The sequence below is a fragment of the Anabrus simplex genome, chromosome 2 (assembly GCF_040414725.1).
Source record: "Anabrus simplex isolate iqAnaSimp1 chromosome 2, ASM4041472v1, whole genome shotgun sequence".
NCBI classification, from domain to species: Eukaryota; Metazoa; Arthropoda; class Insecta; order Orthoptera; family Tettigoniidae; genus Anabrus; species Anabrus simplex.
The window spans coordinates 1,073,490,845-1,073,513,936 of record NC_090266.1 but is presented as its reverse complement, the minus strand read 5'-3'; the positions used below and the strand labels follow the sequence as shown (position 1 = coordinate 1,073,513,936).

The 23,092-nt window shown below is 39.0% G+C and overlaps 1 protein-coding gene across 4 annotated transcripts in view; it reads left to right on the top strand.

Annotated features, from left to right (window-relative positions):
- LOC136864708 (ubiquitin-conjugating enzyme E2 S) overlaps window positions 1-23,092 on the top strand; it is a 123,597-nt gene that overhangs the window by 75,114 nt on the left and 25,391 nt on the right. For all 4 annotated transcript variants that reach the window (XM_067142035.2, XM_067142038.2, XM_067142037.2 and 1 more), the window contains 2 exons: window positions 13,638-13,828; window positions 13,916-14,044. In XM_067142035.2, the coding sequence (XP_066998136.1) occupies window positions 13,638-13,828; window positions 13,916-14,044 (320 nt within the window). The remainder of the gene's footprint in view (window positions 1-13,637; window positions 13,829-13,915; window positions 14,045-23,092) is intronic.

Sequence of the window (23,092 nt, the reverse complement as noted above, 5' to 3'; positions counted from 1 at the left end):
GTCATCCTCAGTTGACATGCAATAAAAATTGTATTGTTCATAAAAACATCACATATAGTGGTAAAAGTTTGGACTAATTTAGACTGATCATTAATGTTGGTATGTCTAATGCATGACTAGTGTGCATCGTTCATGAAGACACACAAACATATGTGTGTTCCATATTATATAACCTAAAAATTGGATGGTAGTAGCAGTAAGGTGATATGTGTCTTCATGAACGATGCACACTAGTCATGCATTAGACATACCAACATTAATGATCAGTCTAAATTAGTCCAAACTTTTACCACTATATGTGATGTTTTTATGAACAATACAATTTTTATTGCATGTCAACTGAGGATGACCCCCTAGGGGTCGAAACTAGTCTTGACTATTTGACTATATTTACTTGCTTAATGTAAAATAAATTTGTATTGATAAGGTGGAGATTTGTATATATATTGTTTTTCTGTAAAGTAAATGTTTCCTGATTCGGAAATCGCTAAACAATATGGGTGTGCTAGAACGAAAACAGCGGCTATCATTACAGAAATGTGCATGGAAGAAAGGGCGAAAATTGTATCACGTTTGCAGGTGAATGCATTTTCTGTTGCTACTGATGGTAGCAATAAAAGCGACTTAAAGATATAGGCCTATCCCATTGTTATAACATTTTTTACGCCTGAACTCAATGAAATTCAGAGTTGTCTACTCTCTGTGCCTAATTTAGAAGGGGATGCTACTGGAGCTAACATTGCCAACCTTTTTCTCTCAACTTTTCGGGAATTCTCCATTCCATTAAAAAAGTGCCTAGCTCTTGGTGCTGATAATGCTCCAGTAATGGTAGGATTAAAGAACGGTGTGGCAGGATGTTTGAAGCGGGAAAATAGTAACATAATCATCATAGGCTGCTCTTGTCACCTAATTAATCTTGCTGTCGAGAAGGGTGCGGCATGCTTGCCCCTAAATGTAGATGAAAGTATAATTGATATATTTTATTATCTGGAAAGATGTGCAAATAGGAAAGAAAAGTTCAGAGAATTTCAGACTTTACACAACACAGAGATCAGGAAAATTCTGAGGTATTTGCCTACTCGATGGTTATCACTAAGAAGGTGTTTAGATAGGATTTTGCAGTGGGACCCTTTGGTTACATTATTCAGGAGCGAAATTGTGAGTAAGGATTCTCAGATGGGAACTTTGAAGACTTACAAAATTCCTAAGCATAGTTTGAGTGCAGATGTGTCTTGTTTGTCTGAAAACGTTAAGGATTGTCATAACATTTCACCTCACTCCTCAATAAAAGGAAAAGACAGTCATCAGTTTCACTAAAAAAAAAATGGAACTACTTATGACACTAAGAGCCATGCATTGTCACGTGAAGAACGACTTTTCATGTTCCTTTCATCAAATTTACATAAATCTTTTTGCCTTATTCTCAAGTTTTATGGATATCTTTGAGAATCCAAACGTAGCTCTTCAGTCAAGTATGCCGCACATCCACTTACAGGGTCACTTTTGGAGGAACTATTGAAGAATGTGATGGCAAGTTTTGTGAAACCAGACGTTATTAAAAGATCCTCCTCTCTCCTTGATGTAGATTATCATACTCCAGCAAATTAAAAGGATGATTGTGATCTGATGATAGGGAACTCTGCTTTTATTTTAGTGAACACTTTGAAGTTTGAGGAAAAGTTCATATTCTTTAAGTCTGTTAGAAAGTGTTTCTCTTCATCGTGTGACTACGTGGTACACTAATTTCCATTCAAAGATGAAATTTTAATTAATACAATAGTTGCAAATATTTCTGCTATATGTAAGGCATCATTTTCTAGCCTTAGATTTTTGATAAACAAGTGTCCGATCATTTTGACTAGTGAAACGGAACATTTGGATAAAGAAACTGATATTCTGCACTCCCAGTTCTGTAACTTTCAGCTCGAAGAAACAGACCTGGCAAAAGGATGAATTGATGTTCAATGGGCATTGGTAGGTCAGATGAAATCAGCTGATGGTGTACTTAAATATGACAGACTCTCTAAGGTGATGCTTGCTATTTTATCAATTCCACATAGCAATGCAGAATGTGAAGGGATTTTTAGCAGAGTCACAAAGACAAAACCACAGTTCAGATCCTTGCTGTCTGAACAAACTTTGGAGAAACGTTTAACCTTGAAATCAGGGCTTTGGTAAAGAAGTAGGGGACTGGAAATATTAATAATATTGCATTGAAAATTACTCACAGGTGTTCAGGACTCCATTTTGAATATTATTAGGTCCCGAAATGTTGCATTATTAATGATTTTGTGGGTAATATTGGTAATAATTGCACATACGAAGTAGGAGGATGTATTCATGATAGCCATCTTTGTTTCCAGAGATGTTATGGTATAGACTGGTTACTTTGACTTAACAGATAAGCAAGGAACTTCAGATAGGTACAACATAAAGCATGGAAGATACAATGCAAAGATGTTATTCTCATGACAGAGCTTGGTCTGGATGTTGCAAAGATAGGTTACAGCTATTAAATTATATTTTTTTTCTTGCCGTGTGGGCATTATGTGCCCCGAAGGAGGCCACTGTTTTCATGACAGAGCTTGGTCTGGATTTTGCAAATATAGGTTACAGCTACTAAATTATATTTTTTTCTTGCCGTGCGGGCAATATGCGCCGTGGCGATAGTTAACAGCCTCTCAAAGGGAGTGTGGCCCCCAAAGGGGGCCACTGTTCTCATGACAGAGCTTGGTCTGGATTTTGCAAATATAGGTTACAGCTACTAAATTATATTTTTTTCTTGCCGTGCGGGCAGTATGTGCCGCGACGATAGTTAACAGCCTCTCGAAGGGAGTGTGGAAGGAGGCCACTGTTCTAATTACAGAGTTTGGCCTGAATTTGCAAAGTTACTGCTACTAAATTAGAGAGTTGTCATCCATGCTTTGCATTGTAACTTCCATACTTTCCTCGCCTATCTGAAGTTCCTTGCTTTGCTGTAAAGTCAAAGTAACCAGTCTATACCATAACATCTCTGGAAACAAAGATGACTATCATAAATATATCCTCCTACTTATGTGCAATTATTACCAATATTATGCACAAAATCACTAATAATGCAACATTTCGGGACCTAATAATATTCAAAATGGAGTCCTAAACACATGTGAGTGATTTTCAATGCAATATTACTATTATTATTTCCAGTCCCCTACTTCTTTACCACTGCCACTGGTGTGTTGAACAACAATTAATCGTAATGTGATCACCATGTTGAAGGATGAGAAGTCACATGTTCCTACAGTTCAGGTATGTCCAGTATTTAGTATTGACATGTAAATGATGGAAAATATATATATGAGCAAATAGAATTGTTAATATATTGAATTATAATGAATTTGTACATGTTCTGCCATCAGTGATGTGTCGTAATATGTCGCGATTCGCTGCGAAATTTCTCCTGATTTTTCACTTTTGAACGTTGGCATGTCTGTGTCATGTAATTTCTTTCAGGAACCTATGTTGAATAGGATGTGTTGCTTAAAGTGTAAAATTAAGTTTCGTTATATTTTCCATCAAGGCTTTGAGTGAATGAGAGTTGCGTGAATGTCGCAAGCTTTCTTGGTGAGCCCTGGAAAATACAACATGTTTCTGTTTCTTTGAATGTGCATATTTGCCTTTTGTGTGATTTTATTGTGCGTGGTTCCAACCCACAGTGTTTTGTTGTGCTCATGAGGTTGCTCATGTTTCATGGTGTATATATTTGTAGGATATTTTACCACTCAGCATGTTATATATTGTATAGTTAGATTAGTTTTTCGTCTCTTCTTTGCGCTTTAAATCACGTCTTAAGGTTAGGGACCCCCACTGCAATGTCGTGTGCAGAAAGGGGAACGTACTCATCTACAGTTGAAAGTGTTAACAAAAGTAAAGCCAGGAGCGTGGTGCGAACATGCAAGCCCAAGGTGTAAAATTAATGAAACTTTAAGATTTGATTTGATATGTTTAGTATGTGTGTAAGCATACATTGTATATTTGTAATATATTTTTGATTCTCAAGATGGACTTTATCAAGCTGGAAGAAAATTCTGAGTCATGTAAAAATTTGGATCATTTGATTTTTTTTATTTTTATTATTATTTTTTTTTTTTTCTATTTTAAAAAATATTTTTCTTGTTTATTTTAATAAACAGATTTTCCTCCAAAATTGAAGTCATGTTTCGCCTTGCTTTATTGGTAGCTTTTAGTTGACCTCATCGTGTCCATATTAGTTATATGTTCCCCATCAAATCCAGGGTGTTTGTAATTTTAGAGCAATTATTTTATCATAGTTTGACCTGAGCACCCCTGGAGGCAGCTGACTAGTCTGGGGCAAATTACCTTGATGGTAGAAATGGACACAGTATATATTTATTGCATTGGAATCGGGGGATTCATCAATTCTTCAGGAATTATTAGATTGCGGACCTGACATGTTTTAGTAAAATGTATTCCTCCACTTGGTCCGAAGCAGATCGTGCCTCATGACATTTGTCCTCAATTTTTTCAAAAACGAAAGGTTATTGACTTGTTGCAAAATGTGTCCAACAGCCCAATAAAGGCAACATCCATGGGTTCAAGTCTGTGGGCTCATTGTGGTGGAAGACACAGCATGACTACACCATGTTCTTTTGCATATTCCAAGGCTTGAAGATTTATGTGACTTTAGTGGCCATTAGGGTGGCCATTATTTTTCAACTTTTGAAAAGACAAGCTCCCACCCCACTATGTTGATCCAATTAATCAAAAAACAGTCTCCGTAAATTGTTAGCTCGTTCGAGTGGCTAAAAGGCAACCCTCATCGACCCTGAAGTTATGCCTGAAAGTCATTATTGTAGATATCACATTAAATAATTCTTCAGACTTATCCTTCATATTGTAAGAATACGTGGCAATAAGTAGGGGCAGAGCGCAGTTACAGTGCAAAGACATAAAAGATGGAAAACTGCTTTCTGTACTCAAAGGCATTGAAAAAGTTAATAGACTGGCAATAATAGTAACTTTTCAAGGCAAGTGGTAATTGTTGGGAGTCCCTGAAATCCCAGCATCTTCAGGAGAAGAGCAAGCAGTTGCTGCTTGCCAGGCAGTGGGGAATAACAGACAAAATTCAGGCACTTAGTTTTGGTACACAGCAAGCAACGTACGGTGGGTAAATGGTGCCTGTACAATTCTAGAAAAATTGTTCAGTTGCGATGCTTTGTAATTTGCCTACTGCCATAATATTTTTGAGATAGTTTTGAGGAGCTGTTTTTGACTTACTGATGGGTCCAGCTACTGGTCCAAACATTGCATTTTCTTTTCTTTTTTAAGATTTAGAGAAACCTGGACAACTCAACAAGAGGGTTTACACAATTGGCATCAATAATGTGTCAGTAAGGTGTCAAACTTATTCAAGTATTGTATTGAATAAGTGGACCACTTAGTTATAATATTGAAGTTTATCTTAAATATGTTTATCATGTAGAAATTGCATGCTTCATTAAGGAACCCTAACATCTCGTTTTACATGTTATTCTAAGAATTTTTCGAATGTACTTTTGGTAAATTTGATTCAGAACCTTTTTAAACAATTGTTGGGATTGGCTGAATCTGACCCATCAATTTCTATATTAACAAAAAGAAAATGGTCGTAATGGGGAAAAGTACACTGCTTTTGATCGGAATTAGTTGTTGCTTGTACTAATTTTCCAACTTAGAGGCGTTTGAGGGTCTCCTTTTAAATTGTCCGATTGCTTTTAAATTTTGCATGGAGTGTTTTTCGTAGATTGGAACTGGCTTAGGGGGTTGGAGCAGCAAAATTTTAATTTAAGGAAAATTGCCTACTGCTAAGGGCCACCCTAGTGTGTCCATCAAAAATAAGAACTTTCTCCTCATTTCTGAACTTCACAAATGAAGCAATTTGTACTGTCCACTGAACAAACAATTCTATCATATATCGTGTTTCATGACATGGTCTGAGAGTTCTTGGAGGTGCTTCAGTATAAAGGGAGAGTTCTATCTTTTCCTGGGAAATATCAGAGCTGGTGGTGCGTACTGCCCAACAAAACTCATATACAAGTTGCTATTCTTCCTCCTCATCCTCCCCATCTTGCCACTTGCCAAGGCACCAGCCTGCTTTTTACTTTCGCATGCAATAATTTTTGCTGACACTGTGGTAAGTGCAGACTCTATAATGTAGACTCTTGATAGAATATTTTCTCCTTCTGGCATCTGAGGAAGTAAAGAGAAAAACTTCCGAATATGTGGCCAGTTGAACGCTAGTGCACGAGCTGCAAATGTAAATTTAATCCAACATAAACAACAGTAATAATAAAACTATAAATATAATTCTCAATAGGTGTTCATGTAAATGACATAATGGAAAATTAAAGGAAAACTAGCTAGCCCATTAAAAACTTGTTAATTTTCAAAACCAGTTTAAATTATGATAATAATAATAATAATAATAATAACAATGCAAATTATAGCTTTTTTTAGCTAGTTGCTTTACGTAGCACCGACACAGATAAGTCTTTTGGCGACGATGGGACAGGAAAGGGCTAGGAGTGGGAAGGAAGCGGCCGTGGCCTTAATTAAGGTACAGCCCCAGCATTTGCTTGGTGTGAAAATGGGAAACCACAGAAAACCATTTTCAGGGCTGCCGACAGTGGGGTTCGAACCTACTATCTCCCGAGTACTGGATACTGGCCGCACTTAAGTGACTGCAGCTATCGAGCTCGGTGATAGCTTAATTTGAATTGTCTCTGATGTCTGGTAACAAACTGCATATATAGGCCAAGCAAAACTAAATTTCCATGCCAGATTTAAAAAAAAAAGTTATTAATATAAAAAACTGCAAATACAGTTCCAAAAGTGTTGACGTAAGCGAAAATGAGAATGGAAAATTACTGGTATAATAGGGAGCCCATTAGATGCTCATTAGGAACCCCTGGATTGTTTGCAAAATAATTTTAATATGCGGATAATAATTACTACAATAATAAAGGAAGCACTAAAAATAAAACTCCTAAAAGTAAAATACGTGTCATTGACCTAGCCGGGGAGGGGGGGGGTGTGGCATGGTGGAAGGTCCGTGAACTGACTAGTCAGCTGGACTTGAGCCAACACAGTAACGGTTTTGCAACAACTTGCATTCTGTGCTAGAGTGGAGAGAAGTGATAACTTCATTAAGATATGTTCCAATTTTTCAAGTTTTTAAGGACTCAAACAGAAATAAACATAAATGTTTATACATTTCTAAATATTTTTTATTGTGAATTGATATAATCTGATATTCTTTCAAGAATGAAGAAAGATGTCGTATTTTAATTAATTTTTTTTTTCAGGTATAATTCTGTTACCATTTATGTTTTCTTTCCCAGGTAGTTTATAAATTGATTTAGAATTCGTTTCAGTAGTCCGAAGAACCTAACAGTAAAAAAAAAAAAAAAGACTGCAACATAGTGTTAGAACGACAGGGTCAGTTGCCAATTTTTTGACATATCCACCACTTTCTCTGCCATTTCTGTTTGACACCCAATAATGAAATAATAGCTTTGGATTCTATGCTTAATTTTGTTGTGGCATTTCAAAACACTTTGTTCCTTTCAAAATGCACAATGGTCTACACCAAGCCCCTACAAGTAAGGCAGTTGTGTTAAAAATACATTGTGTAGCAGATGCATTCCAAAACTTGTTGGTCTATGTCATTCGGAGAACTGTAATTATGTGCGAATATCACATACCCTATACTTCAGTACTGTGTTTCAGGCAAAATACTTTTGAGTATTATTTGGTAAATCATAATTAAAATTTAACTATACAACAAGGACCTTAAATATAGACCTTCAGTTATTTTGTAATGGTATGTTTTCAAACTGTTGGAAATAGACAACTGTCATTTGTGAACTGTGCATTTCGATTTCCCTTTTCTTAATTAAATTTCCTTCCCCAGAATTATCACCTTATTGCTTGTTTCAGTCGTCTTTCAGTTGATTGCTGACCTCAGTGGCGCAGTCGTTTAGTCGTTGGCCTTCTCTTCCCAAGATAGAGGGTTCAACCCCAACTGAGGTCAGTGGCATTTGAGGGTGTTTAAATGAGATAACTCTGTCGTTAGCTTCCAGTATGTTACGAAAATCTTGTAAGACAAAATTTGGGTGCTCTGACTTTTCTAGAAAATCTTAGCAATTGAAGGGATCTTGAACAATACCATCCATAACAACCATACCAACAATAGTGTTGGCTACTGAATGCATGATTCGAAGCAGTGTATCGATTCATCCAAGTGTCCAAGTGAATCGATTCACAGGAACGGCGAGCTCACGGCACTCAATTCAGCTTTCTCCCAGCGGACAGTGCTGAGTGGCGCACTTACGGCTCACTAGCGGGACACTGAACGTTGGCGGGGAGCCGAGCTTCCGCTGCAGCGAGACAGTGACTCATGGCACACCGAAAGAATCGTGGGCAAGCACAGTTCATTGAGACACAAGATACACATGGCTCCTTATTCTGTACGCTGGACACAGGAGGGGAGCCGAGCTTCCTCTGAAGCAATACATACAGAGCCATGGTACACTGAAAGAATCTTATGCCATAATGGACTCTCGAGCTCAGCTCATTTGTAAAATAATACCCACTTGCATTCACTGTCCTCTTCTTACAGGGAGGTTTAAATAATAGATGGATTTATTTGCAGTGTTAAAAAGGTAGTCAAAACATCATTCTAAAGTAGCTAGTAAGTAGGTAGGCTGTTAGGTTATACTATTTATTAGTTTAATGAATCTTAGTATTATAACTTAGTTGACATTTGACAATTAATTAAACTCGAATCTAGCCTGCCCTATGACTACGAGTCATGCTCATGACCACTCAAAAGTACCTTTGTTATATTGGGAAGAACGTCTCAGTATTCTCTCAGTTTGTATGTCTCATCGTTGCACAAGACTTCAGTCATATGTGGACAGTAAGTGAGCCGACTGATGCATAACTTAAACAACAGTATGTTGAATCAGAAAGCCAGTGGGCTACTGTACATCACGGGTAACCTTTACAAAATGACTATTTTAAAAAATCCTCTGCTGATAGAAAAATGCATATTTTCAAAAATGACTGAGCGAGTTGGACGTGCGGTTAGTATCACGTAGCAATGTGCTTGCATTTAGGGGATGGTGGGTTCGAATCCCACCGTCGGCAGCCGTTAAGATGGTTTTCCGTAGTTTCCCCATTTTCACACCAGGAAATGCTGGGACTGTGCCTTAATTAAGGCCATGGCTGCTACCTTCCTAATCCCAGCCCTTTCCTATCCTGCGTCGCCGGAAACCTTCAATGTATTAGAGTGACTAGCATGTTTTTCTAAGAAAGGAGTTCATAGTATGAAGACCAGATGGCAGCAGCGAGCATTGAATGCTGTTGCTGCTGTCTTACCAGTACATACTACACAGATGCAGTAGGAGCGGTGACTCTAATGTGCCGTGAATCAGATCACTGTATCGATTCAGTAACGTGAGCGGAATCAAATGAATCTAATGTCCCATCACTAACCAACAATGCAGATTCATGAGTCTTTGCTCACTAGTATGATAAGGTTCTCTTCTTCTCAAAATATTTAATGAAGTTAGTCAATACGAGACCTGGAATATATATTGTTCTTTAGCAGATCAGTAGACTTGTCAGATTCTCACCAATAGAATGTCTTTGTTGTCTGATGTCCATTCATGCAGATCTTATTATGGTTAAGGGTACATTAGCTGAGTAGTGTTGTCACTTGTTTTTCACCAAGGCACCCACAGTTCAAATCTCTTGCCAATGTGTGTCGGATTTTTAAAGTGAAAAATCAGATTTCTATGGTTTGGCTTCCACGTGAAATTGGACAGCCTTTGGCTATGATCACAATATAGTAGCTTACAAATTAAATTTGTTTTCTCTTTCCATGGCCGAACAGCCCTAAAGGGCCATGGCCTACCAAGCTACCGCTACTCAGCATGAAGGCCTGCGGATCATGAGGTGTCATGTGGTTGGCACGGTAAATCCTCTGCCGTTATTCTTAGCTTTCTGGATTGGGGCCATTCTCTGTCGCATAGGCTGAGTAGACCTTGAACCAGTCATCAGATCCTGGTAAAAATACCTGACCTAGTCAGGAATCAAACCTGGGGACTCTGTGTAAGAGGCAGGCACACTACCGATTCACTGCGGGGCTGGCTGTTTACGGTGAAGCATATCGTAATTTGGAAGCTGCCGTCAAATTGTCCAGGGAACGATTTCCTGACCATCACATACCCAATAGGCGAATGTTCATTGCTGCATACCAGCAAATACACGATACTGGTAGGGCTTTATCATCCTGTCGACACTGGTTGGCAAAGCTCGTAGCAAGTGTTAGCAGAAGAAGCTGACATTCTGGACATAATTGAATGACACCCAGAGAGAACCACGCAAAGTGTTGTGTGTGATTTTGATGTGTCCCAGTGGACTGTGCCTTGAGTCTTGTGTGAAGAGCACCTGGGACCGTGTCGCGCAGTGTGTACAGTGCCTGCAGGGCAAGGATTTTCTACAAGGGTGAGAATTCTGTATGTGGTTTCTAAACAAATCAGCACAAGGACTGTTCCTCTTCCAAGTGCTAGCCACAGACGGAGCTAGTTTCACAAAGAATGGGGTGTTATATTTGCATAATACCCATACTTGGGCTTTTATTAATACCAGACATTATAAATTGTCCAGCTAACTCATTCCTGGTTGCCAGCGTTTCGACCCAGTGTGCTAAGTTGGGCTCATCAGTTGGTGTAAATAGCACCTACCTACCAAGACGCATGGCTGGTGCTTATCTTAACTCGTGCACAATTCAACAGGAACACCACTTCATAAGATTTGAGGTTTACCTGAATACCTCAATTGTAATTTCCATAACATGGGAACAGGTGCAATGGATCAGTAAGCTGGCCAGTTAAATCTCCTTTTTTAAATCCCCTGGATTTTTACATGTTGGGCCAAATCAGGAGTCTTGTATGCCCAAGGGAAATTGACACTGAATGCGAGCTCCAACGTATTTTGCTACATCAGAATCCATACAGGCAGGCCTGCAAGTTTTTGCACATGTTCGGGCATTGGGGATTCATTGCTGTGAAGCATTTCTGTGCATATAGCTGACATATCTTACACCTACTTTAGTAGCTTCAGCGTGCTTAGTGTCCATTCAGAACTGTCCCCACCGTTTCCATGATCGTGTGCCATGTTGTCTATGTGAAGGTCATTGTCTCCAGTATGCAGCTTGATGTATACAAACACTTTCTCTGTGTCAAAGACACATACCAGTGCCATGGTGGTTCGCCTGATGGGCACCCATGAGCTGTGAGTATGCCCTGCGTGTGACGGAATGCAAAACAGGAGACATTAATTTTTGTCCTTCTCGACATTAACACATCATGGCAGCTGTACTGTATTGTAACCAATACTCTTCTTACACATGGGCCAAAGGCCATAGCCGTGTTGAAACACAGGATCCCGTGAGATCTCCGAAGTTAAGCAACATTGGGCATGGTCAAGATTTGGATGGGTTGCCACGTGCTGTTGGTGGGGGGTAAGGGAATGGAGGAGCGGAAAGGAACTGGCCACCCTACCGTACGTAAACTCCGGCTCAGGCACACCTCTGCGGAGGTTCGGACCTGGCTTCGGGCAGAATACAACCATACCTTACCTTACCTTACCTTACCTTACCTTATACATGGCTCACATTTTCAGTATAACTTTCCCTTGCACCATAAAACCATTTAAGAACTTGTACAGGAAGACTACCAAGAGGGTAACTTAAATTAGAATTAGAGCTGGACTAACTGAAAAAATATTTTTGAAAACCAGCTCATTGAAAAATGAATGAGTCATATTTCAGAATTGGTGGATTGAGAAGATGGAAGAAAATAGAACAACACTTGAGGATGTGAAAAGAATGATATATCAACTACAGTGTCAAGCAAGAGGAATGAATGAGATGAAGCCAAATGTGTTCAGTTATAGTGACAAGGCAGTTACAATAAGGCTTCATAGAGTAATACAGCTGATGAGATTTTGGTACAGTACCTATTAACTGTGTGGACGAAGTGGTAACAATGTATAAATTAGTAGAGTGGAAAAATTATAATTATAACTTTTTAATCAAGTGGCATCAGGAAGGGCATCTGGTCTTAGAACCCCGGCCGAAACCAAAATGAGCCTGGAAGGCTCCAGGACCTTAGAAATAATTGGGACAAGCTGAAGGAAGTTATCAGTAATCCAAGTAAAACAGTTGCAGGCATGTGGGGAAGAGAGTAATGGTGGAGAATAAAATGGATGAAAAAAGGACAAATCTCACCTGGATGTTTGAGATTGTGGAAATAGTGTATTGCAGGTGCTGTTTGTGTTTCAAACTAATGTGGTGTAGTGGTGTGAGTTAGCTCAACAGGTCTATGTCATTGCACAGTGACCACAACAAAGTCCTCTTTGGTTACCTTTTGCAATCCTCAATTGACTTCTTGTACCCTGACAATTACGGGATATTCCACAATGCTTCTCATACCAAGGTTGTTCACAAGTATTCTGGAGAGTCTAAGAAATGATGTAGTCACCATGTTTTGTCAAACATGATTGCAAATACTTTTAACATTTATGGGAAGTGGTCGAGAAGCCCATCACACCCAAGATCCTCCACCTACAAGTACCAGAGGACTGTGGACCAAAGGAAAAAGGTGTTTATGACTAGTCACATTCCATTGCTTCACATTTTCTATAAAATTGCAGGTTGTATGGCTATGATTGTGTATAAACAATCAAATGAGACTACAACCTCATTTACTTTGTAATCCTTTATTCTCATTCATATACCTACTTACGGTATATCTTAAAATTTGCAGAGCTGGATTCAGTTGAACTGAAGGTGGTATTTGAAGGTGCTCAAATTCGTCAGCCTCGTGTCAGTAGATTTACTGGCACGTGAAAGATCTCCTGCGGGACTAAATTCTGGCACCTCGGCGTCTCCGAAAACAGTAAAAGTAGTTCGTGGGACGTAATGCAAATAACATTATTATGTATGTATGTATGTATGTAGTATGCCATTGGCATGTCTGTGTGGTCAACTATTTGAACATTGAAGCAAAATGCAGTGAGTATGGTATCAAAAGCAGCATTTCTAGAACTAAAGTGAAACTTACGAGACTTAAGAATGGATTGGAATGGGAACTGATGGAACTTTTAAATTACTTCATGTTTGCAAGATGGCATTATAGATTGAGAAATCAAATCAGGATGTAGTTAACAAAGTGAGTTCACTGTTGTAATTGATACTGTTTTGTAAGAAGGAAGCTTATTCATTGATAATTTTTAAGAATAAATGGTTGACTGGTGCTGTTCATATGGCTTCCACTTAGATAATCTAGGTGGCTTTATTATTATTATTATTATTATTATTATTATTATTATTATTATTATTATTATTATTAAAAACTTGTTTATAACAAGCAAACCTTTTATGACATTAGTAATGCAGGAATCAGAAGTAGACTTATTTTTGTTTTGCAGTGATGTTTGTTGATTATTTTCTATCTTTGTAGAACAGCTTGGCCTCTCATTTGACCAAAATTTACTATTCTTGAACGTTTTGACTTTTTTTGTTGCAGCTGGGACTCCATATGCTGGTGGTATTTTCCGATTGAAATTGGCATTAGGGAAGGATTTCCCACAAACACCTCCAAAAGCCTTTTTCCTCACCAAAATCTTTCATCCAAATGTTGCCAAGAATGGAGAAATTTGTGTAAATACCCTGAAAAAAGATTGGAAGCCTGATTTAGGCATCAAACATATACTACTGGTAAGAGCTGAAAAGTTACAAATATTAAAAAGGGTTCATTTCTCATCTCCAGAAGTGTTTCTAATACGTGTTCTATTTATGTTCCAGACTGTAAAATGTCTTCTCATATTTCCTAATGCAGAATCTGCTCTAAATGAAGAAGCTGGCAAATTACTGTTGGAACAATATGAATGCTACTCACAAAGGGCCAAAATGATGACTGAAATTCATGCGCAGGTAGAATGAATGTAAATTTATTAACAAATTGTTGAGCCTTGTGTAGAATTGCTTTTTGCATCCCAAAGTATTTTTGCAATACCATAAAATGGGTATACATTGCATCAGTTTCCACTTCTTTTACGCATATCATTGATATATATAAGAAATCATAAAGGTCCAATAATACTGCCTTGAGGAATTCCCCTCTTAATTATTACAGGTTCAGATAAACCTTCACCTTTGAAGGTGCTCAAATACGACAGCCTCGTGTCGGTAGATTTACTGGCACGTAAAAGAACTCCTGCGGGACTAAATTCCAGCACCTCGGCGTCTCTGAAGACCGTAAAAGTAGTTAGTGGGACGTAAAACAAATAACATTATTATTATTATTATTATTATTATTATTATTATTATTATTATTATTATTATTATTAATAAAGCTTCACCTACTCTAATTATCTGAGTTCTATTTTCTAGGAATATAGCCACCCATTCAGTCACTCTTTTTTCTAGTTCAATAGCACTCATTTTTGCAGGTAGTCTTCCATAATCTACACTATCAAATGCCTTAGATAGATCAATCGCAATACAGTCCATTTGGCCTCCTGAATCAAGGATATCTGCTATATCTTGCTGAAATCCTACAAGCTGAGCTTCAGTGGAATAACCTTTCCTAAACCCAAGCTGCCTTCTGTCAAACCAGTTATTAATTTTGCAAACATGTCTAATATAATCAGAAAGAATGCTTTCCCACAGCTTACATGCAATGCATGTCAAACTGACTGGCCTGTAATTTTCAGCTTTATGTCTATCACCATTTCCTTTATACACATGGGCTACTATAGCAACTCTCCATTCATTTGGTATAGCTCCTTCAAACAAACAATAATCAAATAAGTATTTCAGATATGGTACTATATCCCAACCCATTGCCTTTAGTATATCCCCAGAAATCTTATTAATTCCAGCTGCTGTTCTAGTTTTCAACTTTTGTATCTTACTGTAAATGGCATTGTCATCATAGGTAAATTTTTAATACTTCTGTAGTATTACTCATCTCCCCTATCTGGACATTATCCTTGTAACCAACAATCTTTACATACTGCTGACTGAATACTTCTGCCTTTTGAAGATCCTTGCATACACACTCCCCTTGTTCATTAATGATTCCTGGAATGTCCTTCTTTGAACCTGTTTCTGCCTTAAAGTACCCATACATTCTCTTCCATTTTTCACTAAAATTTGTGTGACCAATTATGGTTGCCATCATGTTATCCTTAGCTGACTTCTTTGCTAGATTCAATTTCCTAGTAAGTTCCTTCAATTTCTCCTTACTCCTTACTTTTTATAGTTCATGAGAAGAAACACTGTTTCAGAGACATTACAATGCCAGAAAATGCATAACGCTCCTTGAAGGTGGTGTGTGGGTTAGTAGGAATGCACAACAATTCTATTATAAGTTTTATTGTGATCTAAATACTGGTGCAAAATAACCCATATAGACTGGTAACTTTGCATCATTGCTTATATTTACATATATTTCATTGAATGTGTCCACATGTAAAGTTACAGTATGGAATCGCCATTGTGGCAAGAAATAAAGAGCATCATGTTATGGATAATATAAGGTTTCACATGAGAAATAACAGAATTTAAAGAAAGTATAATTTTAATGGAATGATCATATTATATTTATATTGTGTGTTTCTGTCTTTTTAATATTATGTAGGTTTGGGATTCATATTTAATGAGTTTTTACGAGAACTGTAAATAAAGTAGTGGCAGTATTGACAGAATGCAATATTTAATGAACTAACAAGTGTAATTGCATTATATTTCTTCACTCTAGTCACCCACAAAGCCTATTACCTTATGCCAAATGTCGGGAATCACAATTAGAATTAAAGAAGGTTCAACGTATTCATTACAAAATGTGTTGTACAAGGTGTTCACAACATATTTATTATTACTAGTACCGGTTTCGACGCTTAATGGCGTCATCATCAGCTAGAAATCACAAAGTGGGCAGAGTACATGTCATAAAAGTTGTATAGATAATACATACATTGTAAAATACAAATGATAGGTTGTTTTCTCATTAAAAGCTAGAAGAATGATGTGTAAAATATGGTAATATAATATAACATTGTCTCCATTGAACAACAATAGAAGAGTGGACAATTTTATTGCATCGTTTTATTATCATATGAAGACTTTTATTCTCATTCATCAGACCAATTTTATTGTACAATACTCACCTGCCTCATTAGACTATAACGCCTCTATGTGTTATGTGTTCAATGTTTTGGATGATGAACTGCAAAAGTGGGGGAATCCGTGGGATAACTGCGTAGGTTCTGCATGTGATAATGCAGGTACAGTGTTCTCCCTAGTAATTTTTGTCAGCCGGGTGGCAGGAATGAGTAGCCGTGCGGGGTATACTGTACTATGTAAAAAATGCCAATGTATTCCCTCAGGGCATTAACAATATCAGACAGGTAAACATTAACCACAAAATTGAACTATTTTAGTGTTATCAGGAACAAGACATTACAGAGAAATTTGAACGTCCAGAGTTCAACTGCTCGTTCATAATCATGTAACGCCAGGAACCATTCGGTTGCTGTGCAGTGCCAAGCGGTTTGTGACGTCATGCGGAATCGAATGCTTGCATATGATTCCACGCTAATACAGACACCTCTCACGCAAGATACGTGATTAGTCAAGCTAAACATTTAAAATTCGATGTAATAAGACACAATTATGGTGACAATAATGAAGATTTATCATTTAAAGTATATACTTTTTAATTTAGAGCACCCAATGACTCAAATATGTATTAACTAGCAAGATACCCGTGCTTCGGTACAGTATTATACTGAAATTTATAATTGAATGCTTAACGTTTTATATATAATCCGCCGAAATTCTCGATCTGACTTGTTCTCCGAGAGAATCCGCCAAATTTTGCGATCTGACTCGTTTTTCGGAGAGATTGCGGCAAAGTTACTCCCATTTTTCAATCTTTCTTTCCAGCAATCGATTTCGTACTTCCCGGGCTAGGTCCAGGTATTCCACCCGGTCAGTTGGGTCCCTAAAACTTTGCCATCTTTTCCTATAAGCATGCAACCCACCCCTTCCCTAGCGATATCTAAGACGTAGAATCATGCGCACGTAGGGAAAAACGAGGCGTGAACCGCGACTAGAAAAGGCCAGTAGAGAACAGCCTTGAGCTGCAAACAATCCTCATTATTGATGAATAAGGATATCAGTCTAAACTACAGCAATAAAATCAAAATAAAATTTAAATTGTGTTTTATTGATAAAATAAGATTGGAGCAGAAAGGTAAAATTGTGATGTCGGTAACATAAAAAAAGGGCAAAAGATTGTATCATAAGCATACCTTGTTCAATGGATGTCTGAACATTATAACGTGAGTGCGGCGTTCTTACACTCCAGGATAGAAATAAATATTACCACAAACTTGCCGTCTCGCATATTATCAGGTTACATCATGTGCAGGTAATTATACAGCTCACACGGCCCAACTAGATCGTTCTTTTTATGAGATTTACTTCATAAGCAGCATATCCCTCATTGCACTCATTATCAACACAACAACAATAGTCATAAAACATTAAAAAAAAGGCTCCATGCATAATGGAGGGGGAAAAAGGTCTAACCAAAACGTTAGATAACACACCAGAGAGAGAAACGTCTCTGGACCAAAGAAGTGAATGAAATCAAAAGGAGAAAACACATGCAAGCACATAGCCCAACTGAATAAAAGTAAACAATCATGGCTGCCTCACAGCCAAGCAAGCGCCCAAGACAGAGACCAAGATAGAATAAGCAATACTGTACCCAGAACAAGCAAAAGGTACAGAAACAAAATCATAAACGAAAATACAACTGACCGATACGTCGTCTTTCCACTCCCTTCACTCACCCACACGCACCCAGGTTCACACACACATGCCAGCACGGCAGGCAATAGGAGCGGTAGCTCCAATTAATAAAGCAGAACACCAATTCATATAGGGCGCCTGGTCACGAACTTCAGGTCTCGCATTCACCAGACAGCAGTGTGCACGACGCAAACAATAATGCAAAGGGGTCGGATGAATCCCGTACTCATAACCATCATGTCACATGCCTCGTACGACGAGAATGAAGCTTCCAGTCGACATGGAGAGCATACACATAAATGTTGGCGAAATACCATACGATGCAGTGCACATAAACAGAACCAAATTTTGAGACCCAGTTACTAACATGGCATAGTCGCAAACACACTAACAGACACACGTCCCATTCGTGCTGCATGGGGCGGAAGACGCATATCAATCAGCTGTATTCAATGGGGTTAATAGTACTACAAGGAAACAAGAATTAACGTACCTCCAATATGAATAATCAAAGTATTAAGATGCATGTAAGTATGAGCTCGGTTTGAATATATTAAACATCCATTTATAAGATAGGAATGCAGCTCTGCTCTTTGCGGGCTGCATTGTTAATTAATCTCTCGTAAACAAAGCAGATGCCCTTTAAAGAGATAATACTCCTCGTCTCGCAAAAGGAACGATCTTCCGTGTTTATATCAGACAGTGCTGCCTTCACTACTACTTCATCAGAAACGCATAAGTTATTCGAATTGAGGCCATAGGAAGCCATTTACATATTTGAAAAACATCACATTTATGAACATGCCACTAGGCGTGGTTCAAGCATTTTTAATGTGGATCAAATCCTTGAGGAGATCCGTAGTGGTGGTGCCTTGGGTGCCTTGGCGGTACTGAACCCGCGACCGGACTGCATTCGTGGTCATTACCCGGCCAGGTCCCGTTTCCAGCGCGGACCACACATTTTGACGACGGTCCAGAGCATTTTTATTTTTATTATTAAGATGGGTGATATTAGTTGAATTTAGGTTGTTGTTATTATTATTATTATTATTATTATTATTATTATTATTATTATTATTATTATTTGTCGTTTAGGCCTACTGAGGACCATGGGGCTCGTATCTACTCTTCGGTAAAGTTGTTGCTTTCTTCTTCTTCTTCTTCTTCTTCTTCTTCTTCTTCTTCTTCTTCTTCTTCTTCCAATACTCCTTCATTTGCTGACTATGAGCCAGCTTTCTCTTCTCTGTCCACTTAGTTTCTGTAGTCTTTTTACTTGTAAGGGACGTTGGCAAAATTCTCTGTCGGATGGCTCGGCGGAACAGTAGTCGGTCATGAGTTTGTCCCAGTGGGATGTCTAGTTGTTCCATATCCGACTTAACTGACGTGATCCATTTGTTCTTAGAAGCCTTGTCTCTTCAAGTCACTGTGAATATCCTGTTGGTGAGTCTTTTGGAATCCAGACGGGCCAAGTGTCCATAAAAGGTCAGGCGCCTTTTCCTTATAGACGTGACGATGTCCTCCTGGTGTTCATACAGTTCATCATTATGGTGGATTCTGTAAGTGCCTCCTTCCTCTCTGATTGGTCCTAATATCCTCCTCAGGATCTTCCTTTCTTTTAACTCCAGCTTTCTGAGTGGGCCCTTCCTAGCCATTACAAGGCACTCGGAAGCATACAGAACAGATGGTTTGATGACCGAGTTTTAGTGTCTGGGTTTGAGGTTCTTGGAGAGGCACTTAGATGAATAGATACTACGACACGAGTGATAAGGCCTTTCAAACTTAGTGCATCTGGCATCTATGGCTAGGTTCTTGCTCTGATTCGCAGAGATCCATTCTCCCAAGTACTTAACTGCAGGTACTTTTCGTATGGTAGTGTTTGTGAGAGGAATTGTAGAAGGGGCCTCATTGATATTGTTCATAAATTCAGTCTTCTGGATGCTGATCTTCAGACCAGTCTTAACCGCAACAGTATAAAGACTCTGTAAGTTGTAGGTAGCCTCCTCTATATTGTTTGCCAGTAGAATGAGGTCATCGGCAAAGGCTAGGCACAGGACAGTGAGGTTGTCTCTCTTGTACCCAAGCTTCAGTCCAGCTCCTGGTGGTAGCATCGTTCTCCATTCCCTAATGATCTTTTCCAGGACATACTTGAAGAGAATGCAGGAGAGACCATCACCCTGTCTAACTCCTGTTCTGATTGGAAAGCTATCGGATAGTTCACCTCTGAACCTGACTTTGGACGTCGTATTCCTCAGAGTGGCTTGAACCAATCGTAGGGTCTTCCCATCCAGACCAAGTTCCCATAGTATGGAGAAAAGGGTGTCTCTGTCCACAGAGTCATAAGCTTTCTGAAAATCTACTAGGACCACCACCCAGGGATGTCCACCTCGGCTTTTGTAATTGAGAACTGTCTTCAGATTGTGTATCTGTTCTGGACAAGATCTAGTCTTACGGAAACCAGCTTGTATTCTCCTAACTGTGAGTCTAGCTGTGTGGTGACTCTATTGAGCAGGGCTACAGAGAAGATCTTGTAGGTAATTTGTAACAAGGAAATACCTCTATAATTGTTGAGGTCTGTCTTACTTCTCTTCTTGTGGAGGGGATGAATCATGGCAGACGTCCATCCTTCGGGTAGGGACTCTGTTGTCCATATGTCCTTTATGATTTGATAGATTCTCTGCAAAGACTGGTCATCTGCATGTTTCTGTTCTTGAGACCACTGATGATGTCATTTATTTCTTCTCTCATAGGTGGTTGAGAATCGGGGTTCCTGTGTGAAGGCTCATGGAAAATAAGCTTTTCTTTAGGTTCCTCTGTGTTTAGTAGCTTCTGGAAATAATCTGCAAGAGTTTTGGTGCAGTCTTTATTGTTCAGTTGAAGTTTTCCATCTTTCCCGTGGAGGATGAAGGTAGGAGCTGTGTACTGGGTCATTTGCTTTTTAAGTGCTTTGTACAGGTCTCTTGAGTTGTTTCCCTGAAAATTATTTTCAGCCTGTTGCATTAGGCTCCTGAGGTAATTTCTCTTGGCACTGCGAATGGTGTTAGCTGTAGCTTTTCTTTGCATGAGGAAGGCTTCATAATTGGCTTCAATTTTATGTTGGTTCCACCTAGTCCAGGCTTTATGCCTTCTATAACCTCATCACGCTTTGAACTCCACCATGGGTGTTTGCCTTTGGTTGATGACGCAGGGATAGTTTCTTGAGCGGTATCCAGCAAGGCCTTTTGTAAGGCAGGCCATCCTTCTTTCTCTGTGTTCTTCCTGAGGGTAATCTGAAAATCACAATCCTCATTGCGCAGTCGCAGAGTGTTGAACCTGGGTATCTTATGACTACTTTGGAGAGTTGGTGTTTTTCTAAAGGGTTGCATATTAATCTTGACAAGTGAATGGTAGTGATCAGAATCTATGTTGGCTCCTTGTAATACCTTGACGTTCTGTATGTCCGTATGATATTGCCGTGCTATAGCAACATGGTCTAACTGGAATTCACCAAGCATAGGATTTGGACTCTTCCAGGTTTTGGCCTTTCTAGGTAGACGTTTGAAGGCTGTTGATTTCAGGACTAAGTTGTACTTGTCACAGAGTTCAGTGAGACGTTCTCCATTTCTGTTTGTTCTCTTATGGGCTGAATAATGGCCTACTATCTTCCGGGACTTCCACTCCTTACCGACTTGTGCATTGAAGTCTCCCATGAGTATGATGGAATGGTGGGAAGGTATCTTATCTAGAGTTTCTTCTAAGGTGGCCCAGCATTGTTCTACATTTTCGAGGTTTGAACGGTTTGTGTCATTCGTGGGTGAGTGGAAATTTACGATAGTGTATGCTCTATTACAAGACCTGAAGGATAACAAGGTCCTTCCGTTAGGTGAAGTGAAATCTAAAATATGGTCAACCATCTTGTGGTGTACCGCAAACCCAGTACCAAATTATGGAAGTGTCTTGATAACTCTTTCACCAGGTTTTCCCTTGTAGATTCTGTACACTCCGGACTCTATTGCATCCTCATCGGTGAACCGAGTCTCTTGTAGCGCTGCTATCGTAACCTTGTACTTTTCCAGCACGTCAAGCGTTTGTTTGAGCTTGCCTACCTTCAGTAGGGAATTAATGTTTACTGTAGCAACGTACTCGATGTTTCTCTTTGGCTGTCGTTTAGCAGAATTAGATAGAAGTGGGAAGCATGATGGTGCAGATTCCCCAGAATCCGATGACCTGCTTGCCCCAGACTGTGTGGGGGTGGATTGGTTACCACCTGGGGTACATTTCTGAATATTCTTTATCTCCATGTTTCGAGTATTACGAGAGTCGTAATGGTGGTTACCTAAAAGGTAACGGGTTTTTAACTATCAAGGTTGTAAGCCTTGAAGCCATTATTATTATTATTATTATTATTATTATTATTATTATTATTATTATTATTTTGGACCCCACAGCAAGATGCAAGACCGCTACTTGGCTGTAAATTACATCTGCTGCCATTGTCATTGCTGACAATGTGACCAGCACCATTGTCGCACGTAGGCAAGTGCGCGGGATTTCTGGCGATACGAATGATATACCACAGTGCATTATTGGCCTTATTATAGAGGTGAACAGTTGCACGGTCAATATTATTCCTATCGTTTATTTCAAATGTGTCCGGCTCCATGGCTAAATGGTTAGCGTGCTGGCCTTTGGTCACAGGGTCCTTAGTTCGATTCCCGGCAGGGTCAGGAATTTTAACCTTAATTGGTTAACTTCGCTGGCATGGGGGCTGGGTGTATGTGTCGTCTTTATCATCATTTCATCTTCATCACGACGCGCAGGTCGCCTACGGGAGTCAAATAAAAAGACCTGCAACTGGCGAGCCGAACTTGTTCTCGGACACTCCCGGCAATAAAAGCCATGCGCCATTTCATTTCAAATGTGTTTTTTATTTATATGCCAGGAGAATCTACTGTAATCTAACTTTCAGTTCTCCAAAGGAAAAGATGACTCCTGAAAACGAACCCAGGAAAGATTGAAAATGATCAGTTTATGATCAGAACAAGTACATTATGAACAGTAAAATCAATTGGTCTCAACTCCTTTTTCACCCCACCGCCGTCCAAAAAAGGAAGGTGTGTTTCTTTATGTTTAAAGGAGATTCCAAATACCAATGTTCAAGTGTGTTACCTTCAGTTTTGA